This window comes from Lingula anatina, chromosome 1 (genome assembly GCF_051362555.1).
Source record: "Lingula anatina isolate TDL-2025a chromosome 1, LinAna3.0, whole genome shotgun sequence".
Classification (NCBI taxonomy): domain Eukaryota; kingdom Metazoa; phylum Brachiopoda; class Lingulata; order Lingulida; family Lingulidae; genus Lingula; species Lingula anatina.
The window spans coordinates 8,630,189-8,652,179 of record NC_141767.1 but is presented as its reverse complement, the minus strand read 5'-3'; the positions used below and the strand labels follow the sequence as shown (position 1 = coordinate 8,652,179).

Here is a 21,991-nt window from a genome sequence, read left to right as displayed (position 1 = left end):
TATCGGTGCTGTATATATATGCTGAAAAAAGAGAAAAAATAGCCTAAATTCACTAAAAAATGACCCAATCATGCCGATTTTCGAACTTGACCTGCGTATTATGAATATTTATCAGTTCTGTAAGTTTCAAGCCAAAAAGTAAAATGGTTTTCCACTTATCATGTTATCGGTGCTGCATTTATGCTGAAAAAAGAGAAAAAATAGCCTAAATTCATTAAAAATGACCCAATCACGCTGATTTTCGAACTTGACCTGCGTATTATGAATATTCATCAGTTCTGTAAGTTTCAAGCCAAAAAGTAAAACAGTTTTCCACTTATCGTGTTATCGGTGCTTCACTTATGCTGAAAAAAGTGAAAAAACAGCATAAATTCCCTATAAGTGACCCGATCATGCTGATTTTCGAACTTGACCTGCGTATTATGAATATTCATTAGTTCTGTAAGTTTCAAGCCAAAAGAAAAAACAGTTTTCCACTTATTGTGTTATCGGTAAAAGTGCACGGCGACGGCGACGACGGCGACGACGGCGACAGCGACGACGGCGACGGCGACGACAGACGCAGATGATGGCTATATGTACAGACACATCTGTGTCTGTACATAAAAATATATATATAATACATAGAAATAAGATGATAGTAAGGGAATATTTCACCATTAAATAAGTCTTTGGGTCATTTTAAATATCCTACCTCAATCAAATAAGGCTTCAGGTTGTCATCTATGAGGATGTCATACCCATAACACTCAAAACAGTGACGGTCATTTGCCATAACATTCTGAAAACATAATAATCAGGTAAAGAAAAATAGATGCATATGCACTACATTTTAAGAAAAAAATATGCATACCTTTTCTTTATGGCTCAGTAAAATTAATACTTCATATCTGCAGTTAGAGCAATTCATTCATTGATAAATCTAACTAAAAGAACCAACCCCAATAAAACTGAAAAGAGTATCGTAAGCGGCTTATGCAGAATTTGAATGATTTCTTTCATCAGGCATACTTACTGAGACTGCTTTAAGGGAATGTACTGTCATCCAATTCATTTCATCAAACAATTTGTCTGTTACCTAATGATAAAACATATCACTGTGAAATTGTAACATTATAGTACAAATGTGCTGTATAGCTCCTTTGTAAAACTATGCACAGTTAACAATGTGTTATCAAAGCTTATTTATTTAAAAATGAGAAAGTGTAGGTTTAATTGTCTCTGTGTTTATAAGATATTAGAATAAATATGACAAATCACCTCTTTGCCACGTGTTCCTTCTAGGAAAAGTCTTAAGTTAGCTACTGTCCATTTCCCTCCATGTACGGCATTATATTCTGCCTTAAAACATACAAACATACATTTCAAATTATATGATAAAATTTGAAAATAACTTCAGTTAAGTAGTGATATTAGTTGTACATTATGGTTTTATAATTATCATCATATTATTATCATGCAGGTAAGATTTTATAGAAATGATAAGATTTATAAAAACTCAATAAATAATGATTTATGTCTCCTCATTAACCCAAGCGAAAGGATAAGTAAATGACAGACACAGATATAGTGTTCGAAATTTGGCCGGTAGCGGCTGCTTTTATTGAAAGGTCCCTCTAGTAAAGAATGGTGTTAGATATTATATAGCATTAGATAATGTTAATTAGTTAAAATTACGTAATGTTATATCATAAAAATAAATATCAAAACAAATAGTGCAAATATTTTCATTTGTGGGGTTGCAAAGAGGCCAACAATTGCAAGCAGAAAAAAGAGTGAAAAATACAAACCAAGATAACGTAAGCTGAAATAATGCACTCTGACCAATTTAACATTTTAGAGACTTTTAATCCCTCCAGGAAAGAAAGTTTCAATGTCATATGAAAATATGAAATACAATGTTGGATTTTTTGTTTTACTCACCCCATGTTTTTGAATGGACACATTAGTGAGATGGACAAACATATTGTCCAGGTCTGTCACATCAGCATTGTATTTGACTGTACAGAATCGACAGAAACCTAATTTTAACCTGAATGTAAAAAGAAAATACTTTGCATTACCAGTTTAAATATTTCAAATAAACCATAGACAAGTATAAAGTAAGAGGATGAAAAACACTGATTCACATTAACCTTTTTTCTTAAAAAAAAAAAAGATAAAGGATAAATGATGTTGACACATGTGCAATCTGTGTTATTATTTCATATTTTCAGTGACAAAGACATTTTCTGATAATATCAATGACACAGTACCTTTAAAGCCTTTCATTATCAATACATTTGCCTTTCAAAATTGCCTTGAAGGTATTCAATTCACAAAATTCTGTGAAAAAAAAGCATGCAGAGTTCTAAACACATATGTACAGCTGCTATAGTTTCTGTTCCTATTCCACTTACATGTAACACTTGAGTGGTCTGAAAGATGTGACCAGCACGTACAGACGTAGATCAAATTTCTTTCCCCCAATCAGAAGAGGATTATCAATGTATTTGCCTATCACATATGTATCTTTAGCAGAGGGTGCAGTAAACCTGAAAAGTCAACATATTTATTCATTTAAAGAGGATCACAAAAAGGTCAGTAAAAACATTTTAACATGTGGTATATTGTAACCTTTTAAAGGGGGTATGTGGAACTGTTTGTGTCTGCTTGTTTAAAGGTACATACGAACCAAGCATTGGTGGAGCGTGGATTCCCAGTAACACATGTAAACCACTTCTACTAGTTTCTTATACGACTCTAATAAATTCGAAATGCCAAGGGATAAACTGAATAAATCACCCGATCAGCCATAAAAGAGCTTTAGAGTGCTCCTTTCTTTAAATTTTCCGTTGTCAATTTAACCTACTTTCGTGACCTACTTTTCTGCCCCATTGACATACAGCATAGAATGCTAGCAGAAAAATCTGTTCAAACATCACTTTCCGGTAAAATTAAACAATGCCTTTTGGCAATTCTCTTAGTTATGCTACTTGAAACTATATGCTGGCATTTGGTTGGTTTTTATGACAAAAAATTGACTTTGTATGTATCTTTAAATGAATTTATAACAAATGGTTGCAGCTATGATGTGGATGGTGTCGATGTGATGTTAGCTGCATGTTTTGCATTTGAGGTTGGCACAAGCAGCAACAGACTGCAAAGTCAAAGACTATGAATGTAAAAATAATGTCTACAATTGATCTGTAAACTAAGTTTTTGTTTCTCTCTACCAGAGGCTTTTTATACTGTTTCATCAGTTACAAAATTGATTAAAAGATCCTTGTCAAAAGTCTCAAAAGTAAATTACTTCTCATGTAGTATGTATTACTGCAATTCAAAATGCACTTACGTGTTTGTTTTACTGTCTCTTGACCACTTCTTCAGCTGAGAAAGTCTGTTAATTAGGAAAATGCCAATTCCTCGAGCTGAAAAACAAAATGAATTCTGTTTAACATTGCTTGCAAGCAAAAAATACCATGTGAAAAAATAATTTGTTGAGTGAAGGGCTTTCAATTTTCCCATTGATATTTTGCATTTCTATGTTACTAATTATTAATTTCTTCATCAATTATTCAGTAACTAGTTTTCACAAGTAGTAATGTTCAAATTTGTCCACACCCTTTCCACATGGTTTCATGATCCAAGTTGTAGATGGATTTTTCCTAAATTCTTCCACAAATAGGTTATAGTCTGCAGGAAGCATAAATGTGGTTGGGAAAAAATCTGAAGAAGAAATGTTTTCATGTGGATTGGCATGATCTCTCTGAAATGAAAACTGCTCACACAATTCAGGATTTTTCAAGAGTTTCAAAATTACTGAAGAAAATTTGTTAATTTGAAATCTTTACCGAAGGCTAATAGAAAAATATTAGAACTAAAACAAATTTGTGTGCCAAAAAGTGTACGTGTATCAATAAAAATAACAATAGTAATGAAATATGCACAGATGCTGAAGCATAAATTTCTGCTTAAATAAGAAGTAAGCCTATACCTAAATGAATGTGCCTTCCTAGCTCATCCTTCTCAGCAAAGGGGCTCCCTTCCCTTTCCAAATCTTTCCTGTATCTCTTGATATTCTTCACCATCAGATCTTTCCTAGTGAGCTCATAGTGATTTGGGAAATGATTGATGACTCTGAAAATAAATATCAGGTGCTATAAAGGTACTAGTAACTACATACCAAGATAAACCAATGACAGCTGACCCTTTCTAACATTTTAACTGTTAACTTTAATTTCTAATTAGTGAGCCTATGAACTCTGAACGTAAAAACATTTCTGCTTCTAACAACTATAAGCAGTGAATTAGTTTAATTTTTTTGATAGTATACAACAGATTTATCGACATTTTGTAATTTATTTATCACACAATAACTACTTCAACTCATATCACCATGGTTGTAATTGTACATACTGGTCATCACACAATCTGTAACCATTCTCCACACTGAATACATTCCTGATGCTCTGCACACTGGCCCTGGAAATTCAAGTTTTATAATGTAATATTTTTTCAAATCAAAGATATATGTTTTCTTCAACAATAACTATTTACATAAACAATTAATAAATGATTAAAAAATGATAAATGTTATAATACAAATCATATTCAACTGATTGCTTTATGTTAGTAAATATCAGTAATTGTTCACATTGATGAGTAAACTATACATGTTGTACTTATCAAATTGCGGATACAGGGTTTCAAGTTTCTTGATCAATCAATAATAACTGCTAAAAGGCTTTTATCATATAACGCAAATACTAGAAACACTAATCAGCCTTTATAGATAAATTACCAATAGAAGTTCCAATCTTCATCAGGACTGACTTGAATCCATCCTCTTCTATCAAAGTTGTTCACTAGTACAGACTTGTCCAGATCACAGGCATATTTGAGCCTGGGCTGTCCCTGTGTTGCCATATCTACTGTATTGCTTATGAGCCCCGTTCTTCTAGAATCAATCCAATGCTCATTGGGCATGTTCATACATATTTGCCTCAGTTTCCAGCCTTACATGCTAGGTATAACCTTACTGCAGTGCAGTAAGGGTCCAAGGTACCTACTTGTACATTGTATAGTATGTAAGGCCGAAAACTGAGGCGACGGTTAAATCAATAATAATAAAGAAATAACGATAAACCTTAATTTCATGCATGATTACTCACTGAAAATCATTGATAACCCAAATGAATGGAGGAGGGCCAGGCTAGCAGGAAAATTCATGCATTAGCACTTCCATTGACGATTTTCTTTTTAATTAATGCTAAGGCCAGGCCTGTAGCCGGAGAGGGGGGGGGGGGGGGGGGGGGGGATTCGAAAGAATCCCCCTTTTTGCTGGGAAAAGGTCAGAAAAAAGAACCCCCTTTCCCTTTTGAAATTGATGGCTACGGGCCTAAGGGGGTTGTTGCCTTGTTGGTGTTAACATATATAACAAGTTAACTTGCGATTTGCAGTTGCACTACAGGTACTGTAGCTAGATTATGATTATTGGTACTTGATTTGATACATATGCATTTTCAATATTCCCAATGAGCAATTCTGTATGGTTTTGATACCATGTTCATATGAATACTTACAAAACTCCCACAAAATGTTATACCACGTAGCGTAAATGCAAAGATCTATTTTGTTTACATGTCTCCACTCTCTTCGACTCCATATTGATTCAAGTCGAGATCTCGCGAAGTATTGTGCGAGTAAATTAGTAAGATAATTAATCATAACTGTTATCTGAAAAAAAGTAATAAAATTCAAATATTACTGACAGTATTTTATATTTCATTTGTGTAGTCTACGAATATTGAATGTACAGTTTTCCACCAACAAAGGCTCATTTCCAATGTCAAGATGGCGGCGTCCACGAAAGCTGAATCCGGTTCAAAGGCCTCACCAAGAAAACAAAAATATGACGCAGGTAGTTACCCAGCAAGCCCTCTTGGGGCCACCCCAAGAACATCACTACCCCAGAGATACAACTTACCATTTTCAAGCTATAGATTAACAAGAGATGAAATTTCACAGGAGTGGAAAAGCGCGACCGAGCACACTAAAAGTATACTGAGTTCACCTATCAAGAAAAGTCACCTGAAGTGGCCGTGTAAGCACTAGTGGAATGTATAGGAAGAATCTGTAGAGGATTTACTCACATGTAGTTTGATTACTAATAATCATTTCCTGCACTAGCTATTCCTGATCACCCCAAGTCGATACGTTTCCAATTCAGTAAATTGGATATGCACAACATCTGGCTTTAAATCGAGTGAATGGGAGGTTTTGTTACCCAGGAATCCTGCCCCCCGTTTCGTGATGAGGGCGATACACTTGTGACATCTTCAACAGCCCAGCTTAACGTTTATTCCCATTTTATTATACTTTTAAAAATTAAATGAATTTATATATCTCAAAATTATATTTCTTAATATTTTGATAATTGCAAAAATTTTACCCTTCACAAAGTTTACACACGTCTTGCCAAATACTTACCCTTTGTTCATCTTCTGTAGAATTGATACAGTAGTATACATGTAATATTGCTTTGTTGAGAAAAAAAAACTAATGCACATTTTTTATATGGAACATCTTACTCTTCTAACTTCTAAGAATGAGCTTTTCATGTGTTCTGTTTAGTGAGTCTCTTCATTAAATAGTATGCATTATTCTCAAAGAAATACCATTCTTTAACATTTAGGTCCTAATATTTTTACTTTATTTATTTATTTATTCATTTATTTATTTATTTATTTTTTGCTTGCATATGCTTGTTCTTTGATTAAATGGCTAGGATTAAGCCTGGCATAATTCATTTGATAAAATGACTAATTAGTTTTTGATTTACACTTTGTGCCTTTAATAGGATTTTAAAATAAATGCCTTTCTTTTATATTGATTTTTGTGAGAAAAGACTTATAAATGTATGCAATGAAGGGGTTATTTGTTTTTTATAACATTTTGAAAAACTCCATGCAACTACATGTAAATCTTGATAAATGTCTGGGGCACTATCAGGTGATATTTATGTTAAATATGCATCCATTATACTTTTTTTTCTTTTTCAGTTGATCATGTTGATTCCAGTGAAGCATCAAAAGAAGCAGCTGAAGAGGATAGCACAACAAAGTCCTTCATTTTACTTGCTCTTATTTTCTTGTCATCCCTGGTAGCTTTACTGATGGTTTATTTCAATTTCCCTAAAATGCAAGAGTAAGGATATTTTCATTGAAAGATATTGTTAGATTATTAAATATTAGTTTTATATAGCTGATGATATAGTGCTTGATATATGTTAATTCTTGAACTGTTCTTTTACTTAATGAGGAAAATATGAATATCATAGTACTCTTTTTTATAAGTTCAAAATCTTGCTTTGTGTTAACTGTTTTTAATAAAATGACTTGATAATGGTGATTGGCCAGTATTGAGTAAGATATTTTATATTCAGAGATGAACTCAGACATATCAAGCTACCACGAGATATTGAAGATGCCAAGAATTTAGGCAGAGTGTTGGACAAATATACAGACAGGCACTTTTATAGTGTTTTCTTTGGCTATTTTGTAACATATATTTTGTATCCTTTAAAAGAACATTATCACTTGTGTTGATATTAGGAGAATTAATGTAAAACTTAGTTACCAATTGACGGCGAGCTTTTGAAACTTAAGAAAGATTAATCTTGTTTGAGATTAATATTTATACATTTAATAAGGGTAATTGAAGTTTGTTGATTTATTCATGTCTGTTACACTGATATGGCTTCTTTTATGCAGCCGTATTATTCATCATGAACCTTAACAGAACATCAGTTTGCAATCCTTTGCAATACCAGGGTCCATATTCCTTAGTATTCTCTCGGGATATTTATTTCCTTATTACCTGTCATTATTTACAGTTTGTATGGTAAGCTTAAAAACCAGTTGCTGTTATTATTGGAACATCGATCATAATGCCATAATTTCTGTTATTAAAATATACATGAACTAAAATCTTTAACTATGCGGATTTAAACAAATGATTGAATATTTTAAAAAGTAAACTCCAACAATATTATATGCTTATTATTTTGAATAATTTCAAAAAATTATAGAAAAGTTGTATCAAATTGTAATCCAGACATTATCTTTGAAATCCTTTTGAACTAAAATGTCATTTTGATTTAAAAATATTTTTTTCTTAGTTTAGTAATATTAGTTATTTAACCAACAAACAAAAAGTTATTTCAGTCTAATTGACATTATCGCTAATTTTTATTGAATTCTAGTGCTCAGGTATAGGTGCATCATTCTGTTATTTGCTCTCCTACCTTGTGGGGAGACAACTGGTGCAAAAATACATACCAGAGAGAGTGGCAGAGTGGAAGAGTCATGTAAGTTGAACTATTGCCAGATTGGCCTTTGTGTTGAGAGTGTGTTTTTACAAGATTTTAAAACCTTTTCCTTTATTTAAGACCATTAGACTTAATGATGAAGAGGATTTAAAAAAAAAGAGAAATAAAGTAAATGACAAACATTGCGTGAAAATAACTGTGTTATTATGTAGACTTTCTTCTCATTATTGCAGTAAATGGGCAGTGGTTGGAATCCTAGTACCTGTCAGTAAATTACTATTCATTCCAGGTCATAAGGCATAGGGAGCATCTTTTGAATTACATCATATTTCTGAGGATAACACCATTCCTGCCTAACTGGTTTATAAACATTACCTCTCCAGTAATAGGTGTACCCCTACTACCTTTTTTCGTAGGCACCTTCATAGGTGAGTATGTTCAGAAAAATTTTTTGTATAGTACACAAGATACTGGGTCTGAGAAAAAAACTTGTTTTTTCTTTGTTTCAAATGTGATTTTTATGAAACAAGAATTATATCAGTGTTTAATTAAAGGTTTGTCTTCCAATATTTTACAGGAGTAGCTCCTCCTTCAGTAGTAGCTATACAAGCTGGGACAACACTTCACCAGTTGACATCCTCCAAAGATGCCCTGTCCTGGACCTCTGTGATAGTCCTGGCTGTACTTGCTCTCCTCTCTCTGCTGCCTGTGGTCTTTAAGAAGAAACTGAGGGAAAAATTTGACTAAAATGGAAGTATAATATTTATAAACTGTTGACATAGTGCACAAAACTACGACCAGCATAGGTAGTTTCCTTAGTAGAAAGGGGACTTGACCCAGTGTTGTAGACGTAAATTATACAATAAAACCATTTATAGTTCAGGGTTAAGGAAAAATATGCTTTGTGTCCCAATAGCAATAAAAAAAAATACAGGGGATGTTTGGATATTTGATTAAAGTTGATGGTTTTCTTTATTGGTTTTGAACCTGGGTGTCAGGTTTCTAAAACAAATACCTACAAAATGTGAACTATGAATAACTCATTTGTCTCATTTGAAAGGATGCACAATTTGTGCACATTTTACTTACAGTAAAAATTTGTGGAAAATTATATCATAAAGAGTAATTCAATTAAAAGTGCACAAAGATGGAATAAAAAGACTTCACACACTAATTGAAGAATGTTTAGGAACAATGGATATCATGGTATTTCAGACTTGGCATTCATTCCCTGTGAATTTTCCGCATTTGTAGCTTTTTTTTTTTTTTACTTATTAAGTGTGTTTCATATTTTAGGGGCACCCCCAAACCATAAACACTAGTCATTCCAATGCTTGTAACTTATTCCTGCCCTACATAATCTCTTCAGGCTTCATTTTGTCTTTGAAAGTTTTTTTTTCTTCGTATACTTGCTCTTTTGAGATCTCATTAGGTTTTGTTAAAGCTATATGAAATGCATATGTGCAAATTTATTAGTACTTTTGGCAAAAACCTTTCCATAGGATTGAGATATTAGTTATGCACAAGTAAAGCCAAACATAAACCTCTCACATTTTTTTATCCTCTGAAAACAGGATAAGACTGTGGAATAGAAAAAACAGACGGCAGGGAATTTTTCATGTGGTTTGAAACAAAACATTCTGAATGTGGTAAAGCTATATCTGGTCAGAAACTTATCTTCCAAAATTTCTTTAAATAGCAGATAGGAGTAAAATTCTGTAAAATGGATTTTCTAGACCAACAAAAGTTTATGCATTTCAACAAAGCAGTGAAAGTTTTAATTAACCTTCAACTTATACTTTTTGAGAAGGAAATTAGATGCATCTGCTGTTGGTCCTGTAAATGTTGTAGTCTGTGTAGAGTATGCTGTAATAAATTAATATGTTGAACCTTTTATATCTCTCTTCAGCACAATTAACTTCCAACTAGTATTACCAGATGAAGAGAGTTATTAAATGATAACATCCTGAGTGCTTTTGTAAGTGTGCAATAGTCATGAATCTTCATAAGGTGTTGTGGTATTATTATTATTTTATATTCAGAAGCGGTCAAAGTCATTCACAGGAAATGTTCTTTCAGTAGGGTCAGGTTCAGTTGAATGTTTGTAAGGTGCAGGTATTGAACATTAAAACATTTTGAATCTGAAAGAAGTCCTCCTTTTAAGTGTGACAGCATGTTCGTGAAATAAAAATAATCAATTCTAGATTTTTTTTTTACTTTTAGAAAACAGAAGATGGATTAACCTAAATTAAAGCATATAGAATTTGTCAACATAGGTTGCAACACTAAATGTATGAAAGAACAGACTGCTACATTTTATTTTTTCGCAGGTATTTATTAATATTTGTGTACATCTATTAAAAATATAAATAAACATTTAAAACTTAATAATGTTCAGTTTCCTTTCTCTCATGGAATGTGTAGAAATATAAAAAGCTGACACTTTTCTGTCTATAATGATAATTGTAATATTATGAAATATATTTTCTTCAACTTGTACTATACATCAGTTTTATCTTAGTTCACATTTACTCCAATATATTTTACAATGTAACTCCAATATATTTTACAATGTAACAAGAAAAAAATATGAAAACAAATAAAAGATTCAGCCAATGTATCAACAAACAAAATATACCTGAATGTTCTGCCACACTAAATGACAATGCAATTACATAACCACAGGAACTTATTTGAAGGAGGGCAAATTTTGAATTATCAATGAAGAAAAGAACATTTGTTGATTAAAAGTTGATTACTTTCCCTAGGCATGGATTTGTTACCATCCTACTGTATATTCAATTGACCCCATGAGAGAACTAATAAACAACATTGTATAATCATGAATTATTCCATATGAAGACATACAGTCAACATGTAATCAAGTGGTCAAGTAAAAATAAGCTGTATCACTAGCACCATTCTATAAAACTACTGTAATACTGTATAGCATATCTTAGAAGAAAGAACCCTTAAATGCAATACTTATTTCCTGGCTTTGAGGAACTGGGTAAGACGATGCCCTCCAAAATTCATCACTGTAAAACACTGAAACAAATAAGACCAAAACCCTGTGTTTTTTTTAAAGTGAAAATAAAGAAAAAAACTAGAGGATCAGAGAGGCGATACCGCCTCCGAATATTGTACCACCAGCTGGAGCAAGCGCATTCGTATAGACCCCCACATACACAAAATAAGGGACACAGCCACCAGTTTTGTGCTTGACAAGCTGTTAAAATGCAATCAACAAGAATTTTTAAACTTTTGCAAAAAATATATAGGGTACAATCAAATTTAAGTTCTTCGTAAGATAGGTCAAGGGTCAATTTCAAGGTCACAGTAAATTGCCAGTATATGACTTCCTATTCAAGTTCAAGAGTAACTATGGACCTATCTCTGCCAGTTTTGGAGACAAAAGGAAAGCAAAATTTGCAAAGTTCAGTTCATGGTGAAAAGTAGGTCAAAGGTCAATTTTAAGGTCACATTTAGATTGCCAGTATATGACTTTCTATTCAAGTTCAATAGTAACTACGGACCTATCTCAGCCAGTTTTGGAGATAAAAGAAAAGCAAAATTTGCAAAATTCAGTTCATGGTGTAAAGTAGGTCAAAGGTCAATTTTAAGGTCACATTTAGATTGCCAGTATATGACTTCCTATTCAAGTTCAATAGTAACTATGGACCTAACTCTGCCAGTTTTGGAGATAAAAGGGAAGAAAAATTTGCAAAGTTCAGTTCATGGTGAAAAGTAGGTCAAAGGTCAATTTTAAGATCACATTTAGATTGCCAGTATATGACTTCCTATTCAAGTTCAATAGTAACTACGGACCTATCTCTGCCAGTTTTGGAGATAAAAGGAAAGCAAAATTTGCAAAGTTCAATTCGTGGTGAAAAGTAGGTCAAAGGTCAATTTTAAGGTCACATATAGATTGCCAGTATATGACTTCCTATTCAAGTTCAATAGTAACTATGGACCTATCTCTGCCAGTTTTGGAGATAAAAGGAAAGCAAAATTTGCAAAGTTCAATTCATGGTGAAAAGTAGGTCAAAAGTCAATTTTAAGGTCACATATAGATTGCCAGTATATGACTTCCTATTCAAGTTCAATAGTAACTATGGACCTATCTCTGCCAGTTTTGGAGATAAAAGGGAAGCAAAATTTGCAAAGTTCAGTTCATGGTGAAAAGTAGGTCAAAGGTCAATTTCAAGGTCACATTTAGATTGCCAGTATATGACTTTCTATTCAAGTTCAATAGTAACTACGGACCTATCTCAGCCAGTTTTGGAGATAAAAGAAAAGCAAAATTTGCAAAGTTCAGTTCATGGTGTAAAGTAGGTCAAAGGTCAATTTTAAGGTCACATTTAGATTGCCAGTATATGACTTCCTATTCAAGTTCAATAGTAACTATGGAGCTATCTCTGCCAGTTTTGGAGATAAAAGGAAAGCAAAATTTGCAAAGTTCAATTCATGGTGAAAAGTAGGTCAAAGGTCAATTTTAAGGTCACATATAGATTGCCAGTATATGACTTCCTATTCAAGTTCAATAGTAACTATGGACCTATCTCTGCCAGTTTCGGAGATAAAAGGAAAGCAATATTTGCAAAGTTCAATTCATGGTGAAAAGTAGGTCAAAGGTCAATTTCAAGGTCACATTTAGATTGCCAGTATATGACTTTCTATTCAAGTTCAAGAGTAACTATGGACCTATCTCAGCCAGTTTTGGAGATAAAAGGGAAGCAAAATTTGCAAAGTTCAGTTCATGGTGAAAAGTAGGTCAAAGGTCAATTTTAAGATCACATTTAGATTGCCAGTATATGACTTCCTATTCAAGTTCAATAGTAACTATGGACCTATCTCTGCCAGTTTTGGAGATAAAAGGGAAGCAAAATTTGCAAAGTTCAGTTCATGGTGAAAAGTAGGTCAAAGGTCAATTTCAAGGTCACAGTAAGATAGCCAGTATATGACTTCCTATTCAACTTCAATAGTAACTATGGACCTATCTCTGCCAGTTTTGGAGATATAAGGGACTAAATGTTATAATTTTGGAGTTACCCTAATGTGCCTTAAATTTCGTACAGAAAAAATTAATTAAAATAGAGAAAATGTCATTTTGGTCAAAATTCTTGAAATAGGAGGTGCTCTGAAGTTTCAGAAGTTCAAATTTGATGAAATAATGTCATTTTTGAACACAAGTTGTCTGCTTTGCCAAGCCTTATGTTTTATTTTTCCAGAGTTCAAAATTTATTATCCATTACCGTACTGCACATTTTGCTTTTACCACCAATATGTACTTTTTGATACAGCGTAACTCAAAAACCGTATGGAATACAAAAAAACCGAGACCACCACCAGTGTTGGGCTTTACATGCTCTACAAAATGCAAAAAAGAATGGGTCTCTAGCATTAACGGTTCCCGAATTAGAGACAGTTTTCAGTTTCAGTATCTTATGGCCGCTACTCCCGTGAAAATGCACCGATTGACCCCAAATTCATGGAGATGAAAGATGACCTGAAGGGTAACACTTTCCAATAATATTATTGGTTAAGTCTGTGTAGTGTCTGAATAACAGGGCAAAAAAATTTTTTTTCGTAAAAAATTTCATTTTTTTGAAAATTTTGGCCCATTTGACCTTGAAGTAAAGGTCAAAGGTCAAAAATCAAGGGTATATTTGAAATCTACACATATGACTTTTGGAAAGCCGTCTATAGAAATTTTTCCCATAACTCCTTCCGTAGGGTAGATAATTAGCATTTAATTTTGCCATTTTTAGACAAGGGTGCATTGTAATGAGTGCCACACCCAGACCCCAATACCGACAAAGCCCAAATTTTACGTGGAACGAGTTGAGATTATAGGTGACCTAAATCCATGAGATGGGTACGGGGGCCCTTACCGTCTAGGAGGAGAAGCGGTAACGGTAGCCGTCCGGCGGAGCCGGCGGAGCCGGCGGAACGATCCGGACGGGACCGAAACCATGTGTACCGCCAGCGCTAACGCTGGTGGTACAATAAAAATCTCATTAGTACTGGTCTGACACCCAATGTTATTTACATTTTCTGAATCTTCATGTTACCAAGTAGCACATCATTTAAACTTGGTAGTGATTATGCGGTTAAACATTATGTAATATTGCCACAAAATTGACAAAAACTATACTGTGCAATAGCATTATTTTCTGCTTTGTGTCTATACATTTGCACAAAATTCAATAATAAGAGGCAAAATGGATATAAGATGGTTCCCTAAAAACTTCAACTGTCATACCACAAAATATCAATGGAATTCACATTTACTTACATATATCTCTTTCCTTTAGTGTGATCTCAAATTTCTTGCATTCACCCAAGCAGTTTACAGATGGAAGTAATATCAGTCTTCTTGAACCTTGCCCTTGGGCATACCACACATTGGAGAACTGGGCCAAACTCTAATAATATTGTAGTAAAAAAAATGTGCTCTTTATTTAAAAAAAGATGCATTTGAAACAAAATGTCAAGTCAAATCTCTGCGCAAAACCCAACCAAATGCCACCATTTAGTTTCAAATAGCATAACTTGAAGAAAATATCAAAAAGTATCTTTCATAACTGCCCCCCCCCCACCAAAAAAAAAAAAATGAATTGATATTTTCTGTTTTTTTTATGTGCTATGTATAACCCTCTGTTCTTTACAGCGCGCAGCTACAACCAAACATCGTCAATTAAGAACAATACTTTTATACTCATTTTAGCTTCACAGAAACCATCTCTTCAAAGCACTGCATACAAAAAAAGATAAGTGATTGAATTTCAGGTGTTTTGACAAGATTATAAGATGTCTCACAACACCATGCCTTTTTGACAAAAAAAAAAGTGTCCCTTTCAATACAACTTACAAATTTATATGGTTTGGCTTTTGGTCCATCGACAAACACAAACTTCTCTAAGGCGACTTCTGTTTCAGCAGGGACAAAATGTGGTCTATGAAACAGTCTCCTCAGCACCTGAGCACCAGCAACCTTTCTAGAGACACTAAAAAAAAAATAAATAAACTACACCATCTGAATGAAGTAAATGACCCAACATTGTAATGTACTGTCAAATTCACATTTAAATTTAAAAACTGACATACACCCAAACAGATGCATCCTCATCTAGAGTAAATTAAAAACTTTACACTCATATTTTTACTGAGTTTATTGTAAATGTGAATGGTTTATGAACTTTTAAACTATTTAGCATACTTTTCTTAGACTTGATAAAATATTATCAAATACAATGTGGCTTGGTTATTAAAATTAAATAATTATCGAATTAAGCACTTTCCAAAGAAATGCTGTTAAACAAAGGCAACAGTTGCACCTAATAAGCCTACAAATTACACATAATTCATCAACTGTATAGAAGTATATGGATTCATTTCAATTTACAGCTGCCTGTGCTGTTAAAGAAGAAACTTACTATTCTGTGTGAAACATGTCACCAATCTGCTTTTGCAATTCAACAGGACTGTTGACAGCAAACAAATCTTTAAAAGACCTGAGAGACATTTCATTACTTCTGAAATTCATCACAGAAGCCTGAAGTTTTTCTGCATTCTCTTTGTATGCTGTTCTCAGGTCTTCAAATGTAACGGGTTGTCCAAGAGCTTGCTGCAATCAAAAATAATTACAACTGATGATCTTGATGATTTTTAAATATTTTTTTTTTTCATCAATTTATTTAAAAAAATAATGATAAAATTGACGAAATAAGAAATAAGAGGGTTCTTCAGTTAAGCTGGTTTGCCTACAAGGTCGATTGAAATACCAGGGATGGTTACCTTTTCAAAAATATTGTTTCTTAGTAACTGTTGCTTCTTGTTGAAGTTTTAACTTACAGTAAAATATAAGGAAAATAATATGAAGAAAAAGAAAAAAAAGAACAAGGGGCAGAGAGATAAAATGAAGACAATTATTTGCAAGCAGCAGATTCAGAGGTAAACATACTCTGTTAATAAATGGCTGTGCTGGATTGTTCACATCCAAGTCTGCGTATTGAGATCTTTCTTCTATCTCTTTGACATAACTGCAGAGCTCACAACTAGTCTCTGGCACACGGAAGTAAGGATTGTAGATGAGACATTCTTCTTCATAAAATCCTTACAGAGAAAAAAATTAACTAATTTTTAAAAATGTAATAAATAAACCATTTACAAATTTTGTAACACATTTCAAAATTTCAACAAATGGTTAATAAAAAAAAAAACAATTTTGTTTTTATTATAGTTAAGTGGACAGCAAGCAATGCTATGTTCATTGATCTGCAACTGTATATCTTAGGAAATTTAATATATGCATGGCATGTAAACCCCATAGCTTTATCTTTACTTTCCAGCTCAACGGACCAGAAAATCATGCTAGAAAATTATATGTGTGTTGTAACACTATCTCTTATATCCTACAACTATGGATGGTATTCTTCATTTGCAAGTTGCAACACATATATGTGGACAGTGTCTTCCAACCAATTATTCATCACAGCTACATAGTCAACCATACAGACCAGTAAGTACATGTAAATACAACTTCTCATTGTTTACTTCACAAAACTTCACAACTGTCTTAGATTGTTTTTTTCCAGTGAGCAAAACACCATGGTGAGAAATTGCGTTTTGAGAGATTTTATAAATATTGGGATTTGTAGACTTTGCACTTGCTTTTAGTAACACACACTCTCACATATGTGTAAAAACAAGAAAAAAATCCAACTGGAGCAACAATAGCATTTTCGTACTTCCTCTTTTTCAGAGCTAAGAATCAACTTCAGTCATGAGTAATTACAAAGTTGGACATGTGTGAAAGGTTAACAAGTCACAAAAAAAGCCAAGATATATCTAGTAACTAAGCTAAAAAGTTCTGAAAATCATGATTGGTGGACTTTTTCAACACATGTCCAGAACTTATCTTCACATAAAGCAGCTATAAAGAAGTTTAAGAGCTAAAATGTGTTTCTGGCTGCATGAAAGTGATATATATATATTTATATGCTACATTCATACCACAGCACATGTTCTTGCCCTGAAATCCTCTTAATCTTGGTGAGACATTCTCCCTCAAAAAGTTCATATTTCTTTCAAAATAACAACAGGAAACCACAATGCACATGACTCCGCTGTTCCTCTTGACTTTTTATGTACAAAGAGCACAGTCCAGGTTTGAGCAGATCCTAAAGGTCAGTGTATAGCATTATTTTATTTTATTTGGCTTTTTCTACATGTTGTTGTGCTCTGGCCAGCTGACTTAAAAAATAAGCACATGTAATATATTTTAAAACTATACAAATCTTTTTCTGAAGTAATTTTTTATTCTTGGGACATTCATCTTTGTATTTAAAAATCTTGAAATGTACAATAGGATCTCTTTTACTAGTTTTAGTACTTTCTTTTAGTCAAACTGTGCATCATAACTGCCATACTGACATGGATTATCATAAAAAACCCAGCAACCTGCCCATCATCTATCATGGTGGTACTGTGGTGGGAAACAGTTTCCACCCACAGCAGAGCCTGTTAAACACCAACGGGCATTGCAATGGGCAGAGATCTTTATTTGCAACAGTGATGTCAATGCTAGATTGATAGCTCCCACTTGTCTCCTTACCCCCTGCAGCGATCAAAATACACATACAATGGCTGCCAAAAACTAGAAATTATCATTCTATTCAAATCTTTATCTCAAAAAGTGATGAACCCAGTTATGATTTTTACTCCTTGAAATATGTCAATCCTTTGAATAAGTTTCATTTTTACAATTAGCAATGTGGGGAGAGCTCAAGCAACAAAAAAAAAATGACACCTTAACATTTCACAATTGCCATCCATGCATAATTATTGACAACTAATTTCAAAATTACGTGACTTACAACAACAGAAATCAATAGAAATGACCCTGGGTACATGGTTCCTAAACTTGAAATTTTTCCACCTATGACTTTAGCTCTTATCCATTGTGGAATTAGTATATCAAATTACAATCTTTTAAGTGTTACAACACTCAATATAATGAAATGTCAGTCAGCACCACCACAAAATTGCTCTTTGGAGAATGTTAACCTTTTGACTAGAGGTCATTTATTTTTTAACTAATTACATTTTACCCAAGGCATAAATCTATAAAACTGCAAAAAAGTAAAAAAAAAAGTCTAAATTTGAGCATTAATAAACAAATAACTTTTTTTTTTCAAATTCCATGACCTCCAAATCTAATTTCTAGGCAAATAAACATACAAATCACTTACTTAGAACACATAACAGTTAATCGTGAAAAGAAATAAAAAGATTTGATTAAATCTTAGACTGCAATAACACAGTGTAATCCAAATCACCATTAACCTGTCACTTGGGAAATGAAAGTCAAGTTTCAATAATTCAAACATTTCCCAGCAACTTAATTAAAAGGCTAATGGCACAGGCAATAACTTCCCAACCTTGGCTGTCAATCAATGTGTCCTTTAACACGCACATACTAGAATAAAGATATATATTTGCCTTGTAACCACTGAACAATTCCTAATCCACTATATATTCATCCAGAGATGGCTGAAGGTAAGATACATCTTCACAAAATTATAAATCTTTTTAATTTATCATTAAAAATGTTCCTAAAATATAGGCAAACTCTCAGAGTCCAGTTGATATCCCCTGAAGAGTGATCAATACCCTGTGGGCACATTTGTCAGAATAATGTTGCAGATTTATCATGCTGAAAAGTAATATATCAGTTCATTACTTACTGATGTATCACCTTGTGTAAAAGCCAATCGGTCTCAAGTATAACCATTGTTGCTTTTGCTTGAGACTGATTGACTAATTATCATACCTCACAAAAATTAATTTTTTGATAGTGCTTACCAACATGTACAGACTTATTTGGATAAAATATCATTTTGCACTGCTTAATATGTTACAAATTAAAAAAATAAGACTTTGCTTCATTTTCAGATCAAATGGATGACAAACTTACATTAATGAACAAGGTTATAATTTAGGGCAAAACAAGCTCAAAATGGCTACATTTCCTCATGTACCAGTACATTTAATCACACTGACTATAATGCTGTTATTTGTACCTGGAAGGCTAGGCAACATGGAAACTGACAAAAACTGTTATGTGGACTTAGCCCAAGTTTTTTTCAGGTATTGTCAAGCACATTCCATCACAACAACTTCAGATAACTTTGTTACTTACAAGAATCCTGAACTCAGTACATGGAAAATTGGACTATCTAGGTATATTGAAATCAACATTAATGGTACAAAGATAAAAGATCGGAAATATTATAATAATTATCAAGAATCTCTTGATGATAAGCCAAATCAGAACAGGAGAGACAAACCCTATAAACTAGCAATGAGAGCATATGGGCATGGATTAGGAAATAAAATGTTCATGTATGCTTCAAGCTTTGCTGTGGCTCAGTGGAACAAGATGGAATTCATTTACGACAATCCAAGAAAAGAAATAGAGAGTATTTTCCAGCCCACAGCAAGGATACTCCACTATGAGCCTAATCTCACTGACAGCTTTCTTCAACTGAAAACCTACACCTGCTGTGAGTTTTATCCTGCTTTAAAAAGTCTCCCTCCAGAGAACATTCACCTGTCTGGCTATTTACAAAGTTGGAGGTACCTAGAACGATGGGAAAAAGATATACGAAGGGAGTTTACATTTCAAGACCACATACAGAGCACAGCCAGAGAGAGCCTCTTAAACATGGTTGCTCAGCTGAAGAAGACATCAGAAAATCCAACTTTCATAGGTCTTCATGTTAGAAGAGGAGATTTCACCTACGACCAAAATCTGATATCCCATGGCCACAAAGTTGCTGATGCAGCATACATTCATAGAGCAATGGCTTACTTTAAAGACAGATACCCTGATTCTATCTTTATTGTCTGCAGTGATGAAATACCATGGTGTAAAAAGAATATCCCAGACACTGATGGCAATGTAGTTTTCACTGAAGAAAGTAACCCAGCGTATGTAGACCTGGCTATTCTCTCCCTGTGTAATCACACAATAATGACAGTGGGGACTTTTTCATGGTGGGCTGCCTGGCTTGCTGGGGGAGAAGCCACTTACTATGCTGACTGGCCACGGCAAGGGTCAGGATTTGAAGGATCAATGAATAAGAGTGATTATTTTCTGCCTCATTGGATTGGACTGTGAAATAATTAATTTCTGTGATAGAAAGTTAATCATTGGACATTTTCTAACATTCTGATATTTGTTAAACCTGGGACCCATTTCACCAGCTCCTGGCTGCAGCTAGGTATATCACAATGCGCCAGGGGCACCACAGTAGCCACTGTCCAGCTGCAGTACTGGCAAAACTGTGACCAGCCTGCTCACAGGTTGCTTGTGACATCCCTTTCAAATCTCTCTTTTAGAGCTGTGTAATTTATACCATATAAAAGTTCAGGAAATTTTACAATCTAATGGAAAAAAACCCCTTTATGATAATTGAATAATGAGAAGTATAGTTAATCTGATGCGCTGGTCAGTGGTCACAGGTCTTTGGGTGTAATACAGCAGTTTAAAAAACTTCTATATCTTTGTTGCTTGTAGGAATATTTTAAAAATTCCAAAAGAATTGCAATCTGTTTTGCATTACCTTTCTGAAGATATAAATATTATATTTTTTCTGATCAGTTTGAATTTAATTCTGATATACCCCAGTATCTATCCTGGCTTTTTCAATGCTGATGACCAACTGATGTTACATTCAAAAGTTCAAAGTTGAAAATGTATATTAGTATATTTTTTTAATTTTATGTAATTCTTACAGGTATTATATTAATGGCTACATCAAAGCTTTACATAGCACACAGTTTTCTTACACAACCATAAGTTATTTAGTGGTTTTTAAACATTATAACATATGACTAATGACCAGAGCTATAATCAAGTAAGTGAACGTGACACTACCTGAAACCAAGTGTTAAAAATATCCATTATTCTTTCTAGCCCTAAATTTGCAAATAATATATTTTTTGCAAATAGTGATTGCTATTAATTATTCTGACACTGAATACATACATGTTAATAGATTAGGTACATGTACTGTATATGTATATATAGTTCTACAAAGTCCACTTTCTGTTGAAGACCATAATATGCATGTGCAATAACTCTCCTTTTAAAAATTCTAAAAATGTGTAATATGTGACATACATGTAATGCAGCACCCAAGTAATACCTAAGGCTGAGGGGAATGTGTGGGAATTCTCTGAATGCTTTACTTACTTGTTATGTTTGTATTCTTTGTGACCGGAAGAAACGCCAGTCGTATCGCTCTAAATATTGTATACCCATAGGGCGCAAGAACTCTTCCCATAAAAAGCTGCACACCTTTATTGTGAGTCACAACAAAAGAAAATGTTATCACCAATAAAAACAGTATCGCACAAATGAAAAATGAATACTTCAAGAATCTCATCAACAGAGAAAATAAAGTACGATCTTCTTTATGATTTATTCTCTGCTTGGTCGCTTGTATCATGCAAATGTCAATCTCCTTTTCTGAGAGTCCGAGTTCGAGGCCACGTTTCCGAAGATTTTCTATTTTGAAGTCGAGTTCTTTGAAATACTTCTCTTCCTCGTTTGCCATTTTGCCAACACAATGTGTGCGACACCTATCGTCTCAACTACACAAGAAGCGC

General features: G+C 33.5%; 4 protein-coding genes across 10 annotated transcripts in view; 2 read left to right on the top strand and 2 right to left on the bottom strand.

Annotated features, from left to right (window-relative positions):
* Positions 1 to 6,310, bottom strand: part of LOC106150411 (polyglutamylase complex subunit TTLL1) — a 13,678-nt gene extending 7,368 nt beyond the window's left edge. Inside the window, exons 1-12 of one of the 4 annotated variants that reach the window (XM_013523184.2) lie at positions 6,135 to 6,274; positions 5,565 to 5,718; positions 4,784 to 4,939; positions 4,399 to 4,464; positions 3,977 to 4,119; positions 3,604 to 3,708; positions 3,335 to 3,410; positions 2,400 to 2,534; positions 1,924 to 2,032; positions 1,261 to 1,341; positions 1,016 to 1,078; positions 695 to 781 (exon numbers count right to left, since the gene is read on the bottom strand). In XM_013523184.2, the coding sequence (XP_013378638.1) occupies positions 695 to 781; positions 1,016 to 1,078; positions 1,261 to 1,341; positions 1,924 to 2,032; positions 2,400 to 2,534; positions 3,335 to 3,410; positions 3,604 to 3,708; positions 3,977 to 4,119; positions 4,399 to 4,464; positions 4,784 to 4,908 (990 nt within the window). In that variant the 5' untranslated portion in view covers positions 4,909 to 4,939; positions 5,565 to 5,718; positions 6,135 to 6,274. Of the gene's footprint in view, positions 1 to 694; positions 782 to 1,015; positions 1,079 to 1,260; positions 1,342 to 1,923; positions 2,033 to 2,399; positions 2,535 to 3,334; positions 3,411 to 3,603; positions 3,709 to 3,976; positions 4,120 to 4,398; positions 4,465 to 4,783; positions 4,940 to 5,564; positions 5,719 to 6,134 lie in introns of all 4 variants that reach the window. The other 3 variants (XM_013523185.2, XM_087003354.1, XM_087003351.1) reach the window with 3 other exon arrangements.
* LOC106150414 (transmembrane protein 41B) lies at positions 5,760 to 10,866 on the top strand. Of its 2 annotated transcripts, none has more exons than XM_013523199.2 (7): positions 5,760 to 5,902; positions 7,044 to 7,188; positions 7,427 to 7,555; positions 7,791 to 7,884; positions 8,246 to 8,350; positions 8,601 to 8,739; positions 8,889 to 10,866. In XM_013523199.2, the coding sequence occupies exons 1-7, from the start codon at positions 5,836 to 5,838 to the stop codon at positions 9,056 to 9,058; spliced, it is 849 nt and encodes a 282-aa protein (XP_013378653.1). In that variant the 5' UTR covers positions 5,760 to 5,835; the 3' UTR covers positions 9,059 to 10,866. The 2 variants fall into 2 exon arrangements, with proteins under 2 accessions (XP_013378653.1, XP_013378651.1); XM_013523197.2 differs by having other exon boundaries at positions 5,811 to 6,085.
* On the bottom strand, positions 10,862 to 21,991 carry LOC106150413 (uncharacterized). The gene is made up of 6 exons (XM_013523195.2): positions 21,576 to 21,991; positions 16,278 to 16,429; positions 15,751 to 15,941; positions 15,186 to 15,321; positions 14,610 to 14,739; positions 10,862 to 11,359 (listed from the first exon to the last, which is right to left on the bottom strand). Exons 1-6 carry the CDS (start codon positions 21,937 to 21,939, stop codon positions 11,268 to 11,270), a joined length of 1,065 nt encoding a protein of 354 aa, XP_013378649.1. The 5' UTR covers positions 21,940 to 21,991; the 3' UTR covers positions 10,862 to 11,267.
* Positions 16,672 to 21,802, top strand: LOC106150412 (galactoside alpha-(1,2)-fucosyltransferase 2). 3 transcript variants are annotated; one of them, XM_013523192.2, is made up of 2 exons: positions 16,672 to 16,835; positions 19,271 to 21,802. In XM_013523192.2, the coding sequence occupies exon 2, from the start codon at positions 19,335 to 19,337 to the stop codon at positions 20,496 to 20,498; it is 1,164 nt and encodes a 387-aa protein (XP_013378646.2). In that variant the 5' UTR covers positions 16,672 to 16,835; positions 19,271 to 19,334; the 3' UTR covers positions 20,499 to 21,802. The 3 variants fall into 3 exon arrangements, with proteins under 3 accessions (XP_013378646.2, XP_013378647.2, XP_013378643.2); XM_013523193.2 differs by lacking the exon at positions 16,672 to 16,835 and adding an exon at positions 17,117 to 17,132; XM_013523189.3 differs by lacking the exon at positions 16,672 to 16,835 and adding an exon at positions 17,429 to 17,502.